This window comes from Dermacentor albipictus, chromosome 1 (assembly GCF_038994185.2).
Source record: "Dermacentor albipictus isolate Rhodes 1998 colony chromosome 1, USDA_Dalb.pri_finalv2, whole genome shotgun sequence".
NCBI lineage: Eukaryota > Metazoa > Arthropoda > Arachnida > Ixodida > Ixodidae > Dermacentor > Dermacentor albipictus.
Window position 1 is genome coordinate 5,577,001 of NC_091821.1, and position 23,167 is coordinate 5,600,167.

General features: G+C 46.0%; 1 protein-coding gene and 1 pseudogene across 9 annotated transcripts in view; one reads left to right on the forward strand and one right to left on the reverse strand.

Moving 5' to 3' along the window:
• Ctl2 (Choline transporter-like 2) overlaps positions 1–23,167 on the forward strand; it is a 608,937-nt gene that overhangs the window by 420,570 nt on the left and 165,200 nt on the right. For all 9 annotated transcript variants that reach the window (XM_065452835.2, XM_065452836.2, XM_065452840.2 and 6 more), the window contains 3 exons: positions 645–744; positions 9,520–9,612; positions 20,660–20,750. In XM_065452835.2, coding sequence (XP_065308907.1) covers positions 645–744; positions 9,520–9,612; positions 20,660–20,750 — 284 coding nt within the window. The remainder of the gene's footprint in view (positions 1–644; positions 745–9,519; positions 9,613–20,659; positions 20,751–23,167) is intronic.
• Positions 6,968–7,637, reverse strand: LOC135919116 (piggyBac transposable element-derived protein 4-like; annotated as a pseudogene).

The window sequence follows — 23,167 nt, forward strand, 5'->3', positions numbered from 1 at the left end:
TGGTACAGTTGCTCACCATCGCCATGTGGACACCAGTCTCATTCAGCGCAAACACATCGTCCATCTTCCTGTTCGCCGCAGCCACGTCACCTTTCGTCCCCTGTGGCTTTCGTCCCTTGTGGCCCTCGGAGGTGGCGCTGCATTGCCTACTACTGCAGCAAATCCTCTGTCCGTGCCCGCAAAGAGAAGTGTAATCGATATTACAATAGACGGCGTACCTGTTTGAGCACTCGTAGCATAAGTTGCTTCCATCTTTATGTAAAGTCAGTATTCAACATTATGCCCACTGTGGGACATTGGTTGCCATGAAAGCGTGCATAGTGGAAGTCATCCTTAGTTTCTGGAACTGATTAATGTAACATGTGTGCGAAAGCTTCCGGTATGATCCCCACGGAGCATTTTTTGCTCTCTACTGGCAGATTCGGATTGATGCAATTTGAGCACTTGCCCCAGGAGATTGGAGGCTGCTTGAAGTGGACCAACAGAGTTGGTGCATAGTTAATCCAACCATGCACCATGGCATTCATTCTGTCTCCTTTTTTTTCACAGTTTTTATACTTTTCACTACAGTGCGTCAGATTGACCAGTAGAAAACACCATTAGTTAGCACTGAAGGTTCCTGGCTAATTTTTCTCTCTCTGCAGGCATTGTGTCAGTTGTGATCCTGGTTGTGCTGTTGCTTCTGCTCATCTTCTTGCGAAAGCGCATCGTCATTGCCATTGCTCTAATCAAGGAAGCCAGCAGGTAAGTTGTGCCATGGACGACATTTGGTCTAAGCTCATGCAGATCTGAATCTTCTAAAGCTTTTGTCATGGTGAAAAGCAGTGCAGACTGAACACGAAAGGACAGAAGAAACACACAGGCGAGGCTTGGTTTAGTCACTGAACTGGGCAAGCAAATTCAGCACATTGGCAATACTGCATTGTTGTCAATTGTTCTAACATCCTTGCCAGCATGGCAAAGGAGCTTCATTATGACTCATAGGTAGTACTCAAATTAGTAAGCAATGTGGTCCAACTTGCTTATTTCTCTGGGTTGGCTAACTCGCAAAGCATTTAGTCTCTATTTACATTACTCCCGAGTCCACATTCTGGGGAAATTTTAAAGCTATAAATGCGTCCCAGGTGCCATTGAAAATCTTAGACGTGCCGTCTTGAAATGTTTCTTTGGCTACTGAAATCAATTTTAAAATTGTTGCCATAATCAAACTGCTAAACATTTCTGCTTGGAACTTATACAGGAGACACTCTGAACTGAGCATGCCCCATTAAGATTCCAGGTCTGGCCATTTCGAGCTGACAAGCACAGAGCATACAATGCATGATAGATATTGTGTCTGCAAAGTATTGCATCGCTATGCACCGCGGAAAGATCTGGAATTTCAAACCGAACGCCATTTTCACTTCTTTTGTTTTACTTCGCACTGTAGCAAGAGAGATGTACTTTGATTTCGTCTGCTTAGTCCCACGTCGTGCAAGAAGTGGACGCAGACACTAAAACTGTCATTTTCTACTGTGTTCCAGCGCGTGATCGTGCTCTGTGATCCGCTTGTCTTTCTCAGTATTCGTGTAGCACTGACTTATACCGTTAGTGAGGTGTTCTCGTGCATAGTGCATGAAATTGTGTGCTGCGTGAAACAAGACAATCACAACAGCTTGCGTGTGATGCCTTCAGTAGAAGTGCGCCACGCCAAAAACAAATAGAAAAAAATAAAATGAAGGAGGGGCCCGTGATGTTTGCATCACGCGATTGTCGAGGTCCACTATGGGAGAATGCAGGGAAGGAATTTCGCTTGCAGAGGCTAGACGGGCCGAGTAGAGAGAGTGTCTTGCTTGGCAGTGGAGCTTGCCTCCTGAAATCATGGGTTCGCGGCACTGAAATATTTCTATCTCGGCTATTAATGAGCCGATACGAAAAAAAAAAAATTTTTGCTGCAGAACGCTTCCTAGAGGACAGGTAACAACTTCCAGCGTATATCCGAAGTTTGCTGTGTGGCCTGGTGAGGAGCCATAGCACCGCACCCTTATAGGCAGCTCAATCTCCTGACATGTGGCTGTCCAACGGCCCATCGTGTGTGTGCCCTTGTTGTGGTTATGACACAGTTGGCATCAATTGGCAGCAGTATTTATGCACTCTTTAACGAATATTTTTAGGCCTCTTTACAGCCGTGTTTCACCCATGCCTCGATATTCATTATTCATTTACCAATGGCAGCCTATTATCACAGCCTTGGCACTCTTCGGCCACTTTTGGCCCTTGTGCCAATAAACTCCAATCATCATCATCATCATCGTCATCCTTCGATGTATGCGATCCTTGTGCCGTTGTTGACGTGCCTGCATTGCTGGCTGAAGTTTGTCAGCATCACTTTCGCTTTTCCTGCATGTAATCAAGCAGTACCCCTTGCGACGCAAATTTCATGGTCCAGCAGCAAATGTTGGTCGCCCTCCATGACGACTTTTATGTCTGCGGATGCTTCGGTGCCAATGAAAATAACACTGGAGCAAGGTGGCACGCTGGCTTGATCTTGGAGTATGTTCAACGCATGCTAATAGAGAATTCTATCAATGCGGTAGCACTTAATTCGTTGACAGCTTTATCAGCTGGGATTTCAATTCAATGACTGTGTTCTGTTGGCTTAGGAAGTCCATGCCAAGGATTATGTCCCATGAGCAGCACGGTAAGTCTGTTTATTGACCATAGCTCTTGCTGTGCAGATTTTAGCCACCGCTATTAGGTGTCGTCCAGCTGTCCGGATTTGAGGGCCATCCCATGCAGTCCTGTCTTTCTTCAACTTTGTGACAAAGGGTGCATTGATGATGGAATAGTCGGTTTCTGTGTCTACAAGGGCGGTTACTTCGTGGTCGTCAAGAAGCACGTCGAGGTCGGTTGTTCTTGGTCTGGTATTGTGGTTAGGTTGTGGCATCGGGTCATGGCTGCGTTGAATTCTCCTACTGTTGCTCCGTCGCGTTGTTAAGCCTTGTGTCCCCAGCATTTTCATTGCATCGAGTCTTCGTCTGGTTGGTGGCATTTTACTGCTATGATGTCGAGATGGCTCTTGCAACGTCGTCGTCAGTGGTGGAGGATCTTTGGCACTTTGATGGACAGCAACCGCACCTCCATTGGTTGCTGCATTACGTTTTCTGGATAAGGGCTGACGGACTGGCTGCATAATGGGCCAGTTAATAAAGGGAAAATTAGACATCCACCCTAACGTAGCTAAGTGCTACAAAGGAAAGCCATGTGGATTCCTCGAAAGAAAAGCCTTGCAGTTGAAGAAAAATTTGAGGCTTTTCTTTCGAGGAACCCGTATGGGTTTCCTTTATAGCACTTAGCTACGTTTGGGTGGAGGTCTCATTTTCCCTTTATTAATTACTTCTCTCTAACCTTGCGGGTTTCTGCAGATTACGTCAAATAATGGGCCAGTGTATGGTCGGTGCTGCGGTGACATATACAATCCTGGTGGCGGCGAAGGGAAAGTCCGCCTAGGTCTCGACTCAGTGGCTGCGATGTAGTCTGCAATCTCTCGTGGTTGTTCACCTTGCATTAGAAGCAGTGTGTTGACGGTGAAGCCTCGTAGGCCAATATCCTTGAAATTTAAAGGTACGTTTTCAAGGCCCTCAAAGGTCCTGGAATTATTTTTCCCCTTGAATACCTGTGACTTTCTTAAATAATGCAGTGTAAGGTAGATTATGTGAATACTTTTTATTTGAACAACAATGTGGACCTGGTGAACTTCAATTTTAGAAACAACGGTACGTTAAGAAACATAGGTCGCAGTTTTATTTGAAAGGTGAAGCATTGATTGCAATTGCAAATTGTTAGACAGCTATATGCAGTAAGGTCAATAGATTTATCAGCTTTAAAGGTTCTGTAAACATTTGCTCACCAATTAAATTAACAAGCACGATGTCAAGCGTGCACAGTCTAATATGAACACATCTCGCTCGATGACCGTAGACACTCGCTGTCAGAATGCTGGCATGATGAAAAGCAGCAGGGAGCTAATTCCCCTTCATGCAGCCTCGCTTCAACGCAAACTAGGCGCTTGAGAACACGGCACACACGAAGCCATCAGCTACCTCGGTTCATTTAGCTTATCTCTAAGGTAGGACAAGTGCGGCTGCTCTCAGCCGTGCCACGCGCACTCATGGCTGGAGTAAAAGCGGAGATGCACACGAACCTGCCCATCTCCCATACCCCCCTTACGCGCCTGGATAGTTGGCGCACACCCTCCCCGCCTTCCTCTCTCACGTGAGAAGCCGCTGCCGTTCCAAGCCACCATCCTTCTCGGCTCACCCTTGCATGCTTTTCCTTGCACCTACAACATACAGCATGCTGCTGCAACGTTGACGCTCTTGCTATTTAATGTTACGGCGCCACCAACAGAGCAGCAGAAATATTTGCCTGGAGTAGTTGCTATTGCAATAAAATACGAGCAGTCATACCCGCCTGCACACCCACATAGGTGCTGTTGGACTCCCAATCGGTATCGTGTTTAAGAGAAGTGGAAGAGAGACGAAAGAAACGCATGCGAGGCTGGAAATGTGGCGAAATCCTGCCGGATGTGTGTCAAAGTGCGCTGGCTTGCTCTTTTTTTCCTCTTTGGGATTTTGTGATCCTTCTTATTTTGGCACATGCACCCAGTAGACAGGGGTGATTGTTATAGCCAAGAATGGGGAATAGGAATATTGTACAGTAGAATCTCGTTAATTCACACTTTGAGGGGGGGACCATAAATTTATTTGAATGAAGTGTTTGAACTAAGGAGAGCCCCTTTAAACATGGCGCCCCATCAGTTGTGCAGTACAGTGTGCAAGATCAAAGCTGTACCTTGTCTCCCATTGAAAAAGTTTTATCTTCCCCCATCATCGTGCGACGACACGTGCCAGAAGAGGCCTAGGTTCCGCTTGGTGTCAAGTGCTTTAAGATCATGCTTTGCATTGTTGTTTGCTATGGGCGCGAAGGAAAACGTGTGAGGATGAGCTGAGGAGGAGGGTGGGTTCATGCCGACTGTCCTCTTCTGTGTCGCGTGTTGGAGACGGCGTGATGGAGCATATGCTAGGGGGCTCTTTCCTGCTTCTTTTAAGCTAGATTGGAAAGGAGGGCGCATGCTGCTCTGCTTCCTCAGGTTCGCTCTCGCCTCTCGTGTGTTGTTATTTTTATGGCACACAACATTACGGTAGCTAGCGGTGTATCGAGGCTTCACCTCTGGCTCTGTTTTGTTTGAAAAGTGGTCCATGGGAGTGAAGAATTTTGTTCGAAATAATCATTGCACCGTTTTTGGTGTTTACATTTCCTGGAGTTTCTTTTTTATTCTTTTTTTGCTATTCAAATAATAGGGCCTTGCTGTATACGTCAATTCATGAGATTTTGATTGTTTGAATTGTGGCGAGGCTTGGTGCGGGCGGGGAGGGGGGATGTGACGGCAAGCGGCAGCGGCGTAGCTTATCGCTTCTGCCTGCGGTAGTTCAGCACCTCCTAGTGATTGTTTGATTTCTTTGCATACGGTGTTGGCAATTGTGGCATTCTTCAAGGAGAAGTATACATGGTTCAGCTTGTCCTCAGAATTCCAATTGTCGAAGCTTGAAACCCTTTTTAATGTCTCGAGCCAGGTTTCTGCATCGTCAGATGAAGCTCTGTGGAAGGTAGGTGGTTCCCTGGGTTGTTGCAGTACGATGGCTGCAGGCGATGCTCAGTCTATCATGGTGCTAGTTGACTTAGGCACGATCTTCTTGGTCATCTCGGGTAGAAATCCATGCTCCAGGCCAGGTTTTGCAGCCTACGGCTTGCTCGATGATCCGGGATGACGCTGGTGTTGTCTTTGGGGTGTGGGTTTGATGGGGGCATTTGGTACATGATCGCAATAATACCTTCATCAGATGTCATGTTGTAGTAGCAGTAGTAGCAAAAACTGTGAATCATGAAACTATCCCTTTGTTGGGCAAACCTGTGCCCAGAAAAGGAAATTACTCTCAAAGCACAACGATAGCACCGAGCACATTCGGCGATCTTCGAAAATTTGATCTGCAGATCGGATGCATCAGCTCTTTATACATGGCTCAAAGAACCTTCCAGCATAATCGCTGGTGCTCTCACATAAGTTCTAGATTGTACACCAGCAATCTTGTCGCACACAGAATTTGATTACACAATGCTTGGCGACTACACAGACAACAGATAAAACCACCGCTAACATTCAAGAAATGGCAGGTACAGAAAGGCGTGTCTTGCACTGAGTGATAACATTTAACATTTGTGAGCTGGTGCAAATGCAGATAAACAAGCATGTGTGTCAGTAGCATTGTCATCCAAGATGTATTCGCCAGCTCTTGCACCCACTGCCATGTTGCAACAAGCATTGTATCAGTTGAGCAACCCCTGGAGCCATTCTGTACACGGTGTGGGGGGATGCTATAGATACTGGACCCTCTCGTGTGGTCTCTGTTGTCGTATTGAGCAGCACTCTCTATGTGTGCCACTTCTACGTGTGTTTGTTGTCGTATAAGAAATCTGCCGTCATGATGCTTGCATTTGTTGTAGTGGTCTTTGCTAGTTGAGGCATTTACAGTACATATGAAAGACAGGAATTTGGCCGGGACATACAGTATCCTTTGTTGTACTCAACCTTTTTGTTGTGGAGGCGTTTAACTGTATTGCAGTTTTGGCACCTTCATTCATATCGGGTCTTTTTGTAAAATTCTCTCGGGAGCACGTCTTGCACGAGGTATCACCCTTGTCCCAAGGCTTTCCTTCAGTTTCAAGGGAGGGTGTTTCAGAGTCCCTGTTAACCCCTTGGCTTCCGCGCCCTCCGCGGCCGTTCCTGCCTGGTACTCCGTGGCGAAATTTTTGCGCCGGTAGACCGCGTGTGGTGCTGTATAAAAATCGCGATAAATTTTGCTAAACATGTGGGACAGCAACAAACCTTGATTTATTGGATGCACAATTTCTCAGTGCACCAACACACTCAAAATGACTTCTGTGTGGGAAATGTCTTGAAACACTCAGGCATGTGAAGTGCAACTTCGCACTTTTCGCACTCCCATCTGCTCTCAGACTTTTTCCCTTGCGCTTTGCAGACGAAGCGCAGCCTGGATGGATTTTGCTTCACCTTGTTTAGTGGTATCTGGCGAGGGAAATGCACTGACTCGGCTGCATTGGTGTTGCGGCGACAAGCTGCTTCCTTCGACCATGGTACTGAGGGAGAACGGCCTCTTAGAAAATCTCCTCCGCAAGGTTTACTTTCCAGTCAGCATAATGGAGCCGCTTGCCTGTTGTTTTCATAAAAAGAACATAGCTGTTATAAACAGCTATGTTCTGTAGAGTTATGTAGAAGAAGATTTTTTGTAGCCCTTAGCGATATCGCCTTATATGATAGGAACCAAAGCGAGTTGTTGATCCTCGCGATCAACTCCACCCATGCCTCGGTTGTAATCGAGCACAGCCTCCGGTTTCAGAATGGGCAAGTCATTCTTGCGACTCTTTTTCCCTGTGTCTATCACATTGGCTGCATTGTGGCACGTTGAAAGCATAGTCACCATCTTTTTATCTTGCCAAGTGAGGTCCATGATTCCACGTGAAAAAAGAGCTTTGCATTGCCCTTTTTGCAGCTTCGCCTTCTTGAACTCGTTAGGCATGTTTTTACGGTGTAGGCGAACTGTGCCAACAGCATTCGAACCACCTTCTTTGATGAGGCGGAATAGTACAGGCTAGGAATACCAATTATCCATGTAAAATGTGTGGCCATCGAGCAGACGCTTTCCCACTAGCTCAATGACAACAGCCTCACTGCACAATAATCCAGTTGCAGCGGGAGTCTTTTCACTTTTGCTAGTGTAAATTGAAAACTGCAGGCAGTAGCCACTCGAAGATTCGCACAGTTTATAGAATTTAATCTTGAATCTGGCTCGTTTTGAAGGGTTGAACTGCACATAGGACAGCCGACCGCAAAACTTCACAAGGCTTTCGTCAATGGCAAGACGCTCTTCGGGACGATAGGCTGTACCTATGGATTTCAGTATGTGGTCTAGCACTGGGCATATCTTGCACAGCCTATCTTCACCTTGGGGAACGGTATTGTCGCAGAAATGAAGATGTCGAGATAATGCCCAAAAACGGTGCCTTGACGTCACTGAACCAAAAAACGGTGTGCTAATAACACATCTTGTTGACCAATACGACTGAATACTGCTCTTCTTTACTTGGCTCATAAGCACACACGTGGCAAAGTAAGCTTTCAGTTCATCTGGCATTGTATCATGCCAGGTGGGATCAGGATGCAAACGCTGCTTCTCGCTTGCAAAGGTGTTGGTGTGCATAGCAACGGTGCTCCAAATCTCATCATCTGGCATTGTATCATGCCAGGTGGGATCAGGATGCAAACGCTGCTTCTCGCTTGCAAAGGTGTTTGTGTGCATAGCAACGGTGCTCCAAATCTCATGTCCGAGGAGGGCATTGAACATACCAAGAGCACTGGGACGCACACCTATTTGCAGTTGGATGGCTCTTTTGATGCCTGGTTGACCACTGAAAGGGTGCTTGACCACGTTTTCAGCATTGTCGTCTTCTTCCCATTCCCACTATTCAAGCTTTTGCGCCTTCGGAGACAGTGGAGAAGAGTCCATGGGATCTTCATCTGAACACAGATGCTCTTCATCATCACTGGCATTGTCATCACCTTGGCACTCCGCATAGTCTAGCTGACCATCCTCATCATCGCTGATGTTGCTCTCGGCCTCACTGTTGAACACAAGTTCAAGAATTTCCCCTTGTGTCAAAGAATGTTTTTTTTTTCACGACGCCATGTTTTGCATGACACTGGGACGCGAGCTTTTTGCCTTCTAAAAAACAAAAATCAACCTCAAACAGTGCAGAACTAGGTCCATCTAGTGGAAAGCTTATGAAGCGAAACGAAAACACATTGTTTTGTGCTGCCATCTACTGAATAAAGTCATAAGCAACCATTCCCCGAGCAGCGGGCTAATTGTTGGCCATAGCGACTTTGGCCTTTTGCGTCACGTAAGCCAATGGGTTAAGTCATAGGTGTCCTCGTCCCAAGGTTTTCCTCCAGTTTCAAGTGAGGGTGTTTCAGACCCCCTGTTAAGTCATGGGTGTCAAAAATAGTGCAATGAATGGGAAGAAAGGGAACTGAAGCAGCCGACTTTTATTAATCATATAATAAAAAGCCAACAAACAGACATAAAGGACAACATGCGGGAAATTACTTGTACTTACTAACTGAATTTAAATAATAAATTAAAGGAAATGAAAATGAGTGAAAAAACAACTGGCCGCAAGTGAGAAACGGTCCCACGTCTTCGGATCACGCATAATGAAAATATGTGGGATCGTTTCTCACCTGTGGCCAGTTGTTTTTTCATCCATTTTCATTTCCGTTAACGCGTCATTTCTTCAATTCAATTAGTAAGCATAAAAAATAGTGCAATGTTGCTCAAATGTGGAGTTGCAGCTCTCACCTGTGCCTGTGGCCATTGGGGCTAATGCATGTCTCTCTTTCAGAGCGGTTGCCCTGATGCCCTCGGCTCTCTTCTTTCCGATCCTGCCGTACCTGCTGCACCTGCTGCTGTTCGCCTTCTGGGGCTCGGTGGCAGTGTATCCCTCTCGCATGTTGTGGCTGGTGTAGCGACTTAGTGGCATGGCTGGTACTCACGACCACTGCACTGGTGCCGAGTCAACCTTTGTGCTGCAGCTCACTGAATGTCTGACCCGAGTATTGCACTGCTTTAAAATAAGGTGGCCCAGCAGTCTTGACACCACGTTGAGCTGCACAACGTTTGGGCCTCTTCTTATTTATTTCTAGATACAGTACTGCCGCATGGAAGTTACATTCAATAAATATGCGAAATCATGGCAGAAGAGAAACAAAGCGACCAAGTTACAGCAAAACCATAAAACTGAGCGTGAATTGAACTTAGCTGATGCAGTAGATACAAGCTCCAACGAAATTAATTACAATGTCACGGTGTAGTGACAGTAAAGAAGCAGAAAACGGGCAAGGCTAATGTGACAGTGGCAATTACAGTCGGTGATCATCGAATCGGCACTGAATCAGCTCTTGGCTGGCCACTATTTATAAATGACACAAAGTTCTCAATGACTTGCATATAGCACCGTAAGCATTAAAGATACCTCAAATAGGGCGATCACAGCGCAGGTTTGAGAGCAGATTGGATGTGCACAAGGAAACAGGCAGTGCAACAACTTGTGTCTCATAGCATAAAAAGATTGGGCTGTGCATCATAAGTGACAACAAAGCAAGCACATGGTGCAGCAATACAAAATAATGTGAAATAAAAAAAATTGTGCTCACAGCAAAACAAAGGCAGTCAAAATGCAAGGGAAATGCTGCAGCAAGATGTCATTATTTCCCAGTTTGTCAAATGGTGCCAGAAGAGGGGGGGGGTCTTCGGCTGTACAATATTATGAGCCAGCTATCGGTACCACAGGACATGCCTTCCAGAGGATAGGGGGCTCAGCATGTAAGCAAATATAGCTGCTCCCAACACAGCCTGTCATGGTCAGATCTTTTGCATCGAGTCCTAGCCGTTGTGTGGCGATTTTATTCTCTACACCGTGCCTTGTCAGCCTTGGCCACTAACCCTTCCCCCCTCACATGTATTTATGTGAGACTGAAAAGGAATTTCTTTTTTATCTGCTGTGTCTAATAATTCATCATAACCTGCTTTGCTCTAGCAAGGTTAAAATAGCAAGGATAGCAAGGCTTAAATCTGATAGCAAGGCTTAAATCTGTATGAAAAACAGGCGTGGGATAACTTTTTCCCCCAACACTGTAAACGTGGATTTGTAGAGATAGCATAACATATTGTAAAGCTCTGCTCTTGCAACATTTTTTTTTGTAATGACATATTTTCATGAGCCTCTTGTTTTTTAAATTTTGGTCTGCTGAGTTCATGTAATTTTTGATACCCTAGTTTTTTTTATTCTTTGTAACAGCCCAGTATGCCTTATTTGAGGCTGCCAGGCAATTTATTTGCTTGACAGTCTAAGTAATGCACGACAATTTCCATCACACGAACAGCAAAGGGCAGCATCTTATCTCATTTCTTCCTTGAACGTTTTTTACTGCGGGAAACCATAATCCAATGTAATAATTTCCCAATTTTGCAGCAGCCTCTGATTATATATCTGATTCTGTTGCTATTAAAGATATAAACTCTTGTAAAGTGTAGTAGGAGATGGTATTGTAAAGCTGGGTGTGGGCTTCTGTAGCTGAGTACTGATTATAGTTGTAGGTTCATTTTGGGGGTGTCTTCACTTTATGTCCCGTTAAATTTAGTACTGGCAACTTATCACGAATCCAGCAACAAGCAAACCCATCTAACTGTTTTAATTTTCCTACTGTATCGGACAAGAATTTTGCTCTGAAAAGTTATTTGTCTTACAAGTTTGGTTGAAATTGGTCTAAAATAACAATTCTCCATCATTACACACCTCGTAAACTCCAGCTCTTCTGGTGTAACAATATTTTGCCAGCCTGTATGCATACCATCGGCTTGGTAACACAGTCACTTGCAAGTGAAGTACAGAAAATACCTCCCGAGCTATGTATTGTTAAAAAAAAAATGCATATTTGCATTACCCGCCATGGCGATTGAATGGCTGTGCTTCTAAGCTCAAAGTTGAGGGTGAGATTCTGGCTGCCGCAGCCGGCATCGGTAGCTGCCCTCATTTCAGTGGAAATGCAAGGCAAGAACGGTTGTGTGCCTAGATTCGGGCACGAACTAAAGAACCCCAGATGGTCAAAATTAATCTGGAATCCCGCACTAAGGCATGCTTCGTAATCATGTCATGGTTTTGGTATCTGAAACCCCAAAATTTAATTAATTTTAGCATGTTTGCATTCAGCTTATCAAAATTCATAAGACATTGAATCATTTGAAACCGACAGATAAGCTAAGGATGGCAAAAGAGAAATTAACTGTTTGTTTTAAAGCTTTAGCTCGAGCCCAACTCGGATGCGGCCTATTCAAATACATGTAAAACGCTAAAACTTTTTGCTGAAATAACCCCTGGCTGATTTTAATCAAATTTGTTGCATTTGAGAGAGAAAGCTAACTTCAAGTAACTGTTGGAAGCGGAATTACAATTTAGGGCCTGAATTTTGTTAAAAGAATTTTGAAAATTCGAAAATTTGAAAAAAAATAGAAGCACGAAGTTTACAAATGAATAGCTCTGCATCAAAAACATATCGCAGTTCCGTAAACGGCATCTATTAGATCATTCAAAGCGGACAAATTCTATGTTTCAATTTACATCTTACGCGAGTTTGTTACGTTGTGTACAAGGGTTCGGCAAAAGCTGTATTTCCATATTACTTTTTTTAGATTCATGTGTAACATGAATTTTGTCCGATTTAGGTGTATTATCAGATGCAATTCCTAGAATTGTCATATCATTTTTCCTTGCTGAATTAGAGAGTTGTGAACTGGGTAGTTTCATTTTCTGAAAATTTTTGGTTTTTGCCAATTTTTAGTAAAAAATTGACAAACTAAATCAAAAATTTGAAACCACCAGCCACTATATTTTAAGTCTTTCTTTTAAATGCAATAAACTTAGTCAAATTTGCTGCAGTGGTTGCCGAGAAAAACGAATTCTGCTTTTACATGTATTTAGATATGAGCACCCGAGCTAAAGCTTCCTTTTAATTGAGCTCTAATTCGTGGGAATTGAGAACTTCTAGATGGCACAAGGAGTGGACAGCCTCATTGGCATCAAAGACACGCTGGGCCATGGCTGGGACCCACTGGCTGTCATTTTAGGTGCATTCCTTCCCCACTAATTAACTATGGATTTGCAATAAGCGTCACACTCTTAAAGAAGAAAAAAGTGGAAGACAACTTGCTGTAGATGGGAGTCAAACCTCTGCATGACGGATGCGATGCACTGCTAGTTGAGGCATGTATCTTTTTACAACAAAACTGCGCCTTGCACTGATTCCTACATACTGTACTCAATGTTTAACATTGTCATATAAGCATTTGCAAGGTAAAGGTCCACTCGTGCAATACTTGCGATTTATATTTGACTTTAAAAAAAAGTTTATTTGATGTAGCATGTTGACTGTATTTTGAAGTAAACATTGTTTTTGAGGAGCTAAGTGGATGATCAATATGGCAAGCAACGATTCAAAATTAAGTGTTGCAGTTAGTACGATTTTCGTTACCATGCCAGGGAAGTGGTTAAAGATTTCTCTGTGGCTCCTGTCATAAACTAGCTTGATTTGCATAAGAATGCAGAAATGTTTTAAAATAACTAACAGTTCACTAAACTAGCTGATATGTTTACGAGGCTTCTGTAAACATGTGAGCCAAATAAGATAGCACTGCGTGCTGCAGGGAATTTACAATCTCGTGTGCAGAGCAGCGAACAGTCGCTTGCACTCTCCTTCACAATGTCTTCATGCAGCGTCACTGCAAGCAGCAGAGCCCACAACAGCTGTTGGCTGATTTCGTGATCACGAGCTTGGTAACGCATTGATTGTGCATTTGAGGCAAATAAATTAAATATATGTGTTTGTGATCTCAAAAAGACCGAAGCACCATTTCATCTTAGCATTGCTGATCTACACAGAACAGCTGCGTGTTGCTGCTGCAAGTGGCTTGAAAAGCGTAGCATAGATGCTGCCACCAGCCATCTTGCATTCAACCTTTGGGTCGGGCCAGCAGTACCGCGCTCCCTTGTGCTCCTTGGCTGTCTCCCCTGTGGAGTGTAAATGAGAGAGAAAGCTGCTAATCGATCTGGTAACTACGTCATAACTTTGCTTGTGCTTGGAGGATTTGAAACATTTTTGCGGCAGGATATTCGTGAGAAGACGTAATTTGCCGTATTTATTCGTATCTAGGCCGATAGTTTTTTTTCAAATAATTGTATTCCATACTCTAGGGTCGGCTTAGATTCGAATATTTTTAAAAATGCGGCAGTTTTTCATTGAAACTGCTAAATATGGTGCATAGCTAGCGCCATCTAGAAAAGTCGGTATTGCAGCCGCTACTAGCCATGCCAGTAGCCAACCATACACGAGATCGCCATTTTTACCTGTGTCGTGTTAGCTGTATCGGTGTGCGGCGTGGTGTTATCGTGATGGCACCAAGCAGGAGATGCCATTACAGTGGTGCTTTCAAGCAAAAAGTTGTGATAGCCGCAGAGGCATCGTCGAACCTTCAAGCCGGTTGGGACTTCAGCATCGACAAGAAAAACGTCCATCGTTGAAGGGGACAATGACAGCAGCTTTTTGCGTACGCCGCAACGAGGATGGCATTTAGTGGACCAAAGAAAGGCCGTCACCACTAAGTGGAGACAGTTTTGGCCGACTTTGTTCGGACGCAGAGAGCAGCTGCCCTTCCAGTGACAGCAGAAGTGCTCCAAGCGAAAGCTAGGGAACTTTCGAGGGACCGAGGCCTAATGCCAAAGGAATTTAAAGCCAACCAGGGCTGGCTTCAGAAATTCATGAAGTGCTTTGGCTGCAGCCTCCGATGTCGCACTTGAATCACCCAGAAGCTGCCAAGCGATTTCGAAGAAAAGCTGATAGCTTTTCAGCGCTACGTGCTGCGAAAGAGAGAAGCGGCAGGCTACAACCTTGGGCAAATCGGCAATGCCGACCAGACGGCTGTGTATTTTGATATAGTGCACTGTTTGAAGGTGACAGTGACAAGGAACACAGCGGCGAATCTAGCAGCGACAACGACCTTGAATGAGCTCTGCACGTTCAGATTCAATAAATGCTGTTTGCATTTTCTGAACGCTGTCCTCCCTTTTTTTGTTCGGCCTACATTCGAGGTAACATATAGATATATTTTTTGGCTTCGGACTTTAGGGGGTCGGCTTAGAATCGGGTCGGCCTAGATTCATGCAAATACGGTAGTGGGGATGTCATTTTATGATTAGTTGGAAAAGTGCTTCAGGGCCCTTTTAAAGCTAGCAGGCTTGTGGAAGAAGGCTGACAGTGTACTAAAAGCTCGTTAATTCAGATTTCACGGGTCTGGAAAAAATGACCGAATGTGTAACTATCGAGAGTATTATAAGAAAACAATAAACAAATGCTTACAACAGTGGAACCCCGTTCATCCGTTTTTCACTGGACCGGGGGAAAAAACGTAACAGCCAGGAAAATGCAACAGTGAGGAAAGCTCCGAAAATGAATGAAAAAAAGTGCAGCTTCAACTATAGACAATTTATTTCCACAAAGTGCGCGGAGGACTTTAAAAAAGTCCAGAATGGTGGCTTGCCGTTTCTTTCGCTCGCTAGAAATCCCCACACGTTTCTCAATAGCCTGGAAGGCCGCATTGCTGTCAGCGTCGCTGTGAGATGCGACGTACCTGCGGAGGAGGTCCAGAGCCGCGACGGCTTCTCCAAAGCTAGGATTTGGCAACTCCCTGGCATCATGCGGCTCGTGCTCCTCGTCGTCACCGCGCCACGGCAATGGCTACGGACGAAGGAATATCCGCGGGAAATTTTGCCCTCTTTGGCGTAATCATGCTAACGTGCTAACGATTGTTTAGTATTGCTTGCGGAGAGCGCGCGTCCGAGCTGCCCGGTTGCACGCAGCGCAGCGTGGGAGAAATGTAAACGAGAGGAGAGCTGGCCCGATAGGCGGAGCAACGCCACGAGCAACGCCAACTTCCGGTTTCACTTTAGCTTCACAAAGAGTGATGTCAGGGCCTCTCCTGAGTTTCCTTCCTCCGTGAGTGGACCCGTCCAACAACCATGCAGTGACCGTAATCGCAGTGATGACAGTGAGAGCATTTTTCACGAATGGCCACTTAAAGGGACACTGAAGGTTACCAGAAACTCAAGTTAAAGTGGTAGAGCAATGTTCTAGAACGTCTAAGGCGTCAGTATAGTCGCGAACAGAGCTTTAGTAACCGAGAAATTGAGGTAAATGCATGACACGATTTGAGACCCCCCAGCGACATTCCGGTACTAGCCCGATGACGAAAGCACTCCTCATAATTTGTGTTACTAATACTCAACTACTCGTATTAAAAATATAATTTCATTCGATTATAAGACGGAAAAAATGTTACTTGTCTACATCTATTCGATTCTAAGAAAAAATAACATTTTGACGTTACCCTTCAGTAATATGGGTGTTCGAAAGGTTTCGTTTTCGCTCGACTCTGCTTGCTCGACTCTGCGCCACGCACGCTTTCTAGTTTCAGTAGTTTGGTTATCGCGTCGTGCTGTGAGGGTTCTGCTGGCTCGCGAAACTTTCATTGGGAACAAGCAGCGAGAATGGCACGTCCATGTGATGTCGTGGGAAGCCCTCGTTGCTTTCCCGCTCCGCAGAGCCTGTGTCAAGGCCGCCGTCGTAGTACGCAACAACGCCGGCAGTGCGAGCCCTCAGCAGCAGGTCGCGCTCGTCAGTGCTCAAATCGCTGGAGTTGAGCCCACCATCGCGAGCCAATCTGTCGGTGTCAGGGTCCATTGCGACGAGCGTCGAAGTTTGCGTCATAGAATGAAGTACCAGCTTATGGCCGTCTTGTGCTGGAGTTTGAGGTGTAGTAGCGGCGCCTGGTGGCGGTGTGGGAAACGACATCTGGGTCGTACCAGCTTGGGTCGTAATGAGCCTTGGCTGTGGCGAAGCACGTTTATAGTCCGAGTTTTGCGTCAATTTGCACTTTCTTATGCCCTGTTGCGAGTGCGAAAAGGCTCGTCACGTCACGTCTCACAGACCACGCCGACTGCGCTGCGAGCTCGCCGCAGCCTATAGTTTATCGAAAACGGACTCTCCGTGAGACGTAATGCTGGAAGCAGAAGGAATTGGTGACGCCGATCCGGAGAGACCAAGCCCAGCCTCAAAAAGGCGTCACCGTCATTACTTCTGCATCGTGGGCTGCCATGAACAAGAAGGCCTGAATCACAACATCAAATTCTACCGTTTTCCTTCAATGCCTCACGAAGTGGAGCGTCGGGCGCGCTGCAAAGCTGCAGTTCGTCGCGCTGAGTAAGCGAAACTTCATGCCATGCTGACTGCTTCGCCTGTCTTGAAGCTTGCTTGATTATCTGCTTTCGAAATTTCAGTCTTTTTCACCTACAGTCCCGACAGCAGACCGACATAGCAGCAGGCATGGCTGGTAATTCACGATTCGAGACCCGGCCACAGCGACAATTAACAATTCGATCGATGCGAAGTGGTGAAGTGTGTGCAAATGAGCACAAATGGTCGGGCTCATTCGATGACAATTCACTACTCCACTGCGAGCACCACAGGTTAAGAGAGTTAAATGCGCTCATCCTTGATCTCAAGCCAGCACGTTGAAGCAGTGCAGCAAGGCAGTATTGATTGCAGCACATGAATGTTCGAGCGCTGTCATTAAAAGCTACATCAAGCGAGCAGCGCACAAGCTCGCGCTACAGCGCGATTCGCACGCACGTGCGAGCTCATATCCATTGCATCAGTTTAGCGGCATGCAGTCAACAAAGATTTCAGGAGGCCCGCCGCTTGGCGGCATGTCGAAAGACCGCTGCCGTCCCGGCGCGTACTATCATGCGCTCGAGCAGTTCGTACATCGCGGAGCGTACCGTCGTGTGCTCGAGCAGTTCCGTACACATGATGTCTGCTTATCGCTGCTGTGGATTCATTTATAGTACGCATTTCCTCACATTTGTGCGCCTGAATATAGCAGCTAGCGTGCAAACCTTACCTGTAGTTCCACTTCGTACGCGACTCGCTTCACTTGCGATTGACGCCGTGCTAAAACTTCGCCGCCTAATTCTTGAACGTCGTACATGTATTCGGCACTGCATAATTTCTTGCCTTTACGCAGCGTGCCACCCCTGAAAAAAATCTTCGGCGCCCGATATACGCAGCAGGCTGTGCTATAACACAACCGAAAGTGGTGGGTCCATATTGTAAACGTGCTTTCCGAAGCAGACGACCGAGCTTGGTATGGCCCATTTTAGGACAGAAGGCGCTTTTTAGCACCTTTCTCGCAGCGCCCCCTGGGCAATGCAAGAGCCCCATGGTCGCGCGTTGCTCCTTCCGCTAGCCACCATAGTCCCACTTTCGCTCTGCTGTCGGCTCTGTCTTGGCTCTGTTTCTGGCCACACGTTTGCGTTTTGCGCAGAAAAGCCGTAGCGCTGTCTGCGGACGCCGTTCTACTCACCGATGGCGCAACGTCACTATGAGACCATGATGTCAGTACTCCTCGATCGGAGGGCGGGCGATTTCAACTGCGCTAGAGGTACGCGGACGCTTCAGTACGCATTTTCTCTTAAAATAAGTCTCTCCTTGGCACGAAACAAGCGTTTCGAGGTTTCTGGGATGGTATTTCAACAGTCCACATTGACTTAATAGGAACCTTTAGTGTCCCTTTAATGGCTGCCTCTCGAACTGGCGTGTGGCTTCTTGCAGCCAGTTCCATAGCGAAGCCCAGCCAAAACTCGTCAAAAGCCAAAATGGCGGTTGGAGCCCGTTGGCTACTTTAGCCCATGCGGGAACGTTTTCACAGCTACTACGTAACAGCGGGGTTCCTTATACATTGGATCCTATGGAAGCTATGCCGGGACCGGATGACAACGACGTAGCAGCCGGGAAAATGCAGCAGTGAGGAATGTAACGGCGGGGCTCTACTGTATGTCAACATACATTTATTTATTGAATTAATCAGCAAACCCTGTTTTACACGAAAGCAGTGCGGAAGCTGCCACTCTCATCAGCTCCTGACTGGTTAGCACTCGCAGCAATAAAGGCTTAGCAACTTCCTTTGCAGCACGGTGCCCATCTTCGTTCAAGATGTGCTTTTCAGTACTGTGTGCACATCCCAATTATTTTTTTGCAAGTAGGCTGGTCGCCAACAGACTGTTTGTCCATCACAATGTTGCCAACGCTCTTCATTCTCGACCGCTTCCGCCGTGTTTCTGACATTGCACTGAGTCAAAACGAAACTGTTTACCGCAACCGCTGTGGATGTAACCATGGCAGCTATCAACCCGATCATGGATGGCAAACATGCAGTTGTGTAGGCACATGGCCAAGTAGGGGAAATGCGTAGCAATAAATGCAAGAATGAAGACTATAAAGGCACAACTAGCCGTGAAGTGTTCCAGCGTCCCTGTCGTTCACGTACGATTTCACTGATGACTATGGCAATGCAGTCTCTGCCGTTACGTTTCAGTGGGCACTAGCGCTGGTCTTGCGCTTTTGCATTCCACATTTGTGCTGCTCCATGCTCACTGAGGCGTCCTAAGTGACCGTGGCGTGGTCAAATATGTCCAAATCAATGAGAGTTTGATTCTCACATACACCTGCCAGGACCAGAGGATGTGTCCGAATAATCTGATTTTTTGAATTAAAGAGGTTCAAATTAACTAGGTTTTGCTGTAGTGATAAATTGCAATGAATTACAGTGGAATCTCGATGATACGAATCTCACGGGGTCACGAAGAATATTTGTGTTAGCAGAAATTCGTATCATCGGAACACAATTAAAACTTGCAAAATGAAAGAGTCAGGGGTGAACTCACTCAAACACATGTATGTAAAAAGCATTTATTTCTTGAAGAGAAAGTCTCTAATGTCCTTCTGCTTCTTTTTCTTTGTCGGGTCACTTAGCAGACTTTGTGCAAATCCATAAAAACGCGTGCACGTGTCGTCGCTGATTTCATCCGCGGCCATAGCACGCCTCAGAACGTTGAGCGCGGGCAGCGTTTCAGCCGCTGGTGGTGGTCCTTCGCCGTCACCCACGTCGTCGCCATCGTTGCTAGAATCAGCAGCCTCGCATGTGGCCTCTTTGACAATATCTTCTACCGTGTGCCCACCACAGGTGGCGAGATTGTCATCTGCCGTGCAAAAGTCATCAGCTGTGCGCTCGACATTAAGCCGTTCCCAATGCTCAATTGTATCTTCCGTCTCTGGGGGCACCTCTTCTGGACTCCCGAAGAAGCTGCATTTGCCGAAGCAGTTCGCTACGGTAGTCGGAGTTAGCCGATCCCATGCCATAGCTATAAAACGCATGGCGTCCAAGAGACTTATTCACAGGTTGCCTCCGTCCTTTCGATCAATTTTAGCAAGTAGGTGGCGCATAAGAAGGCTCTTGAAATGGTGCTTTGCATTCTTTATATTTTGAGCTTCATCATGCATGAAAAGCAGGGAATACATTTTACTGCACAAAGCAGTAATATCATAGGGAACAGTTTATGCACCTGCAATGTCATGCTTTAATGTAGCATGCTTCATGTCTTTTTCATGGGGAACCTAAGAGAAATATGGTCATATGCCTTGTCAAAGAGAGGGCTGAAGAACTGAAGATGAGATTCACAACATTCTGAGGTTGTGGAGTAATTAGCATAGTAATGATTTGTTGCTAAGTGTAGGCCAATTCAATACCAAGTGAAATGCAGTGGCTCAGAGCAGGTGCATTTATTTGGCGTGCGATAAAAGAAAGGCGAGCAATGATACCCTCTTAACTGCATTGCACAATAAATGACTTCAGGATGTTAACAGGGCCAGAGTGGCCAATTTTTTCTTTCACTCTTCTGTTAAATTGGGATTTAAGGTGGGGGCATGAGGGTTTGCTTTGACATGTTCTTGCGATGCCACTGAGTGCTAAGCAATGCTCATTTGATTGCAGTAGTTATTTTGCATGTGTCACTTTTTTCCTTAACTGCAAGTGCTCAGATACCTTGCATCCAGTGGCACAGCTGACTTCAAGTACATGAACATGACTGGCGGAAATAACAGCATGACTGGAGAAAGCTGCTCTATAGAGGCAAGTGATTTCCTCTATTGCCTAACAGTTTGACCAGGTAAGTCGCGTGGGCATTCACAAAGAATGACATGTATCATGCCCAGTCTATGTTGGTAAATGAAGGAAGCTGCTCTCCTCCCTCTAAGAAACATGTTTTAAAATTATCACTGGAATGGTCGTCAAGCTATAGGAACACTCATACAAACCACAGTAGATGCAAAAATAGTGAAGAAATTACTACCACTAATCAGCCATCATGGTGACGCTGCAAAGTCTGTTGTTGACACTGCAAGTCAGTAAGGCCACTTGCAGATGCACCATGCACTGGTCGCAAAACTTGTTTGTCGCGCTCTGGGAGCACTTCATATGCCGTCATCAGTGACCGCAAGGGATGGCACCACCTGTTCAGAGGGGGCACATTAGTACTCGGAGAGTGGTTCAGCAGCTGGCTCGTGTGCTCGTGTGACTTTTCATGGAGGCTTTGTGTACTTTGTCTTCTAGCATCTGCGGAAGCTCGAATGATCCTTAGGAACTTGAAGAAAGAAGACCTATGTGTTCAGCAGTGTCATTCCGGCTACAGAGGGATGGATGAAATGAGCTTGCAAACCTTCGGGAGATCAGCTGCCTAGAGAAAACATTGCCCAGACAGTGCTATTGCCACAGCACCTGTCCTTATATACAGTAAAACCTCGTTAGTACCTAGTTGGCAGAGAATGTGAATCAGGTACGCATTAAGTGATGTACTTATTAACCAACAATGGCAAATGAGCGGCTATAAACTTGCCAGCCAAAAAAACGCACTGTCTTAACTCTCACTGAAACATGTACACAGAAAAGTTTTATTTGCGAGCAGGCAGCAAAAAAATCTGTTTTTCACTTGCCACCATGATGGCCTTGCAGCAATGATGGCATCCTCAAACTCTGCAAGGCCGTGAGCCAATTTCTTCATCAGGCCCTTGTGACGCCCTCGTGGCGGTCAACACACACGCTGCATCGGATACCGAATGGCCATCATCCACTTCCAGGTCGTCGTCGGGACGACATTGAAGTGCCGCCTGAAGCTATGGGAGAAGCAAATACGTCATGGCTACCATGTTTTGACGTCACTATTGGTGGTGACTGCAGTCTGGGAAAGGTTCCTGTACCGCAATTTCACTATCTGTGGTCTGCATGCACGACATTTCACCGATTCCGCACTTTTCCGTGCCAAAAAATGAGGTAAATATTGCGCAATAACTGTTTGGCATGCTGTAAGTGACTGTGGCTTAACTCTTTCATTACTGCTGGAAATGTGCTCGTTTTCAGGGCGTTTAAGTTTTAACTCTTAATTTGAAGACATAGTAGTCGGAACATATAGCATGATACATCAAATTATAGCCTGATCACTGATGTTTACAATGCATATAAAGCAGTAATGATTGCTCGGAGAGCTTCGAGAATTCCTAGGTGTAACTTCAAAGTAGCATGCCAAGGGACACAGATTAATTATCTTACTTCTTTAATGTTAGTACTGAGAGCAAAAAAAATGAAATATACAAAATATTCACCTCATTTCTATAGTTCCAAACTTTTGTAAATCAGATCACTCACAAAAAGTTAAGTTGGAGATTTGTTGGCATCAATACTAGCCATAGTAATGTCAATGCTACGTGGGGAAAGCAGTAGCTTTACAAATGGGAAAACGGGTAAGTTCCTATTGCACAGGGAGCATTTGTTTTCAAGCGAAGCGTGTAGTGGCTCAAGTTTTGGGGATGATATGGTCACGCCAAAACCCAGTTGCTCTCAGAGCAGAGCAGCTGCAGGAAAGGGCAGTTTGGTGAGTTGAAAGCTGCGCTGGCACTGGAGCATCAACGCCATGCGCGCATCTAATCAAACCCGTTTCGCTTCAGCCGGGGAGCGAAAAGGCAGGAAAGGGTATCGTGCGCACTGCGCCGGCTTCGTTTCCATTCAGTCTCAGGAAGACGGATGGGACGGCCAACGTGTTGTGTGTTCTCTTGAGGAACGGGCAGCGTTCAACGAGTGGCGGCGAGAACTCACCCGTGAAAGGGCTTGCCGTCAGCCCGCCAATCCAGCCGTTAGAGCCACCCGAGCCCAGGCAGTCAGACAGCAACGAGAAGAAGATCTCAAGTTGAGGGAGCCAGAAGCCAAAGCAATCTGGTGCCGTTACCTGTGGGTTACTTAAACGTGACATAAGTCAGGTGCACGCAGGACGTTTCGCTTACCCTCTTTTTCCGGTAGGAAAAGAGTTGCTCATTTTTTTTACTCATTGCAGCAGGCGCCTAGTTTATTAGTGCATTTTTTGCGCTTGCAAAGGGTTAGTTGTCAGGCCAGGGAAGCATGCAGAAGTCTCCTCATACTTGGATATTGCGTTCAATCAGCTTTTCTGTGCAAGTGAGGTGGCCCAGTGTGCGTTAAACTGGCGTTGGAATCTCCACATG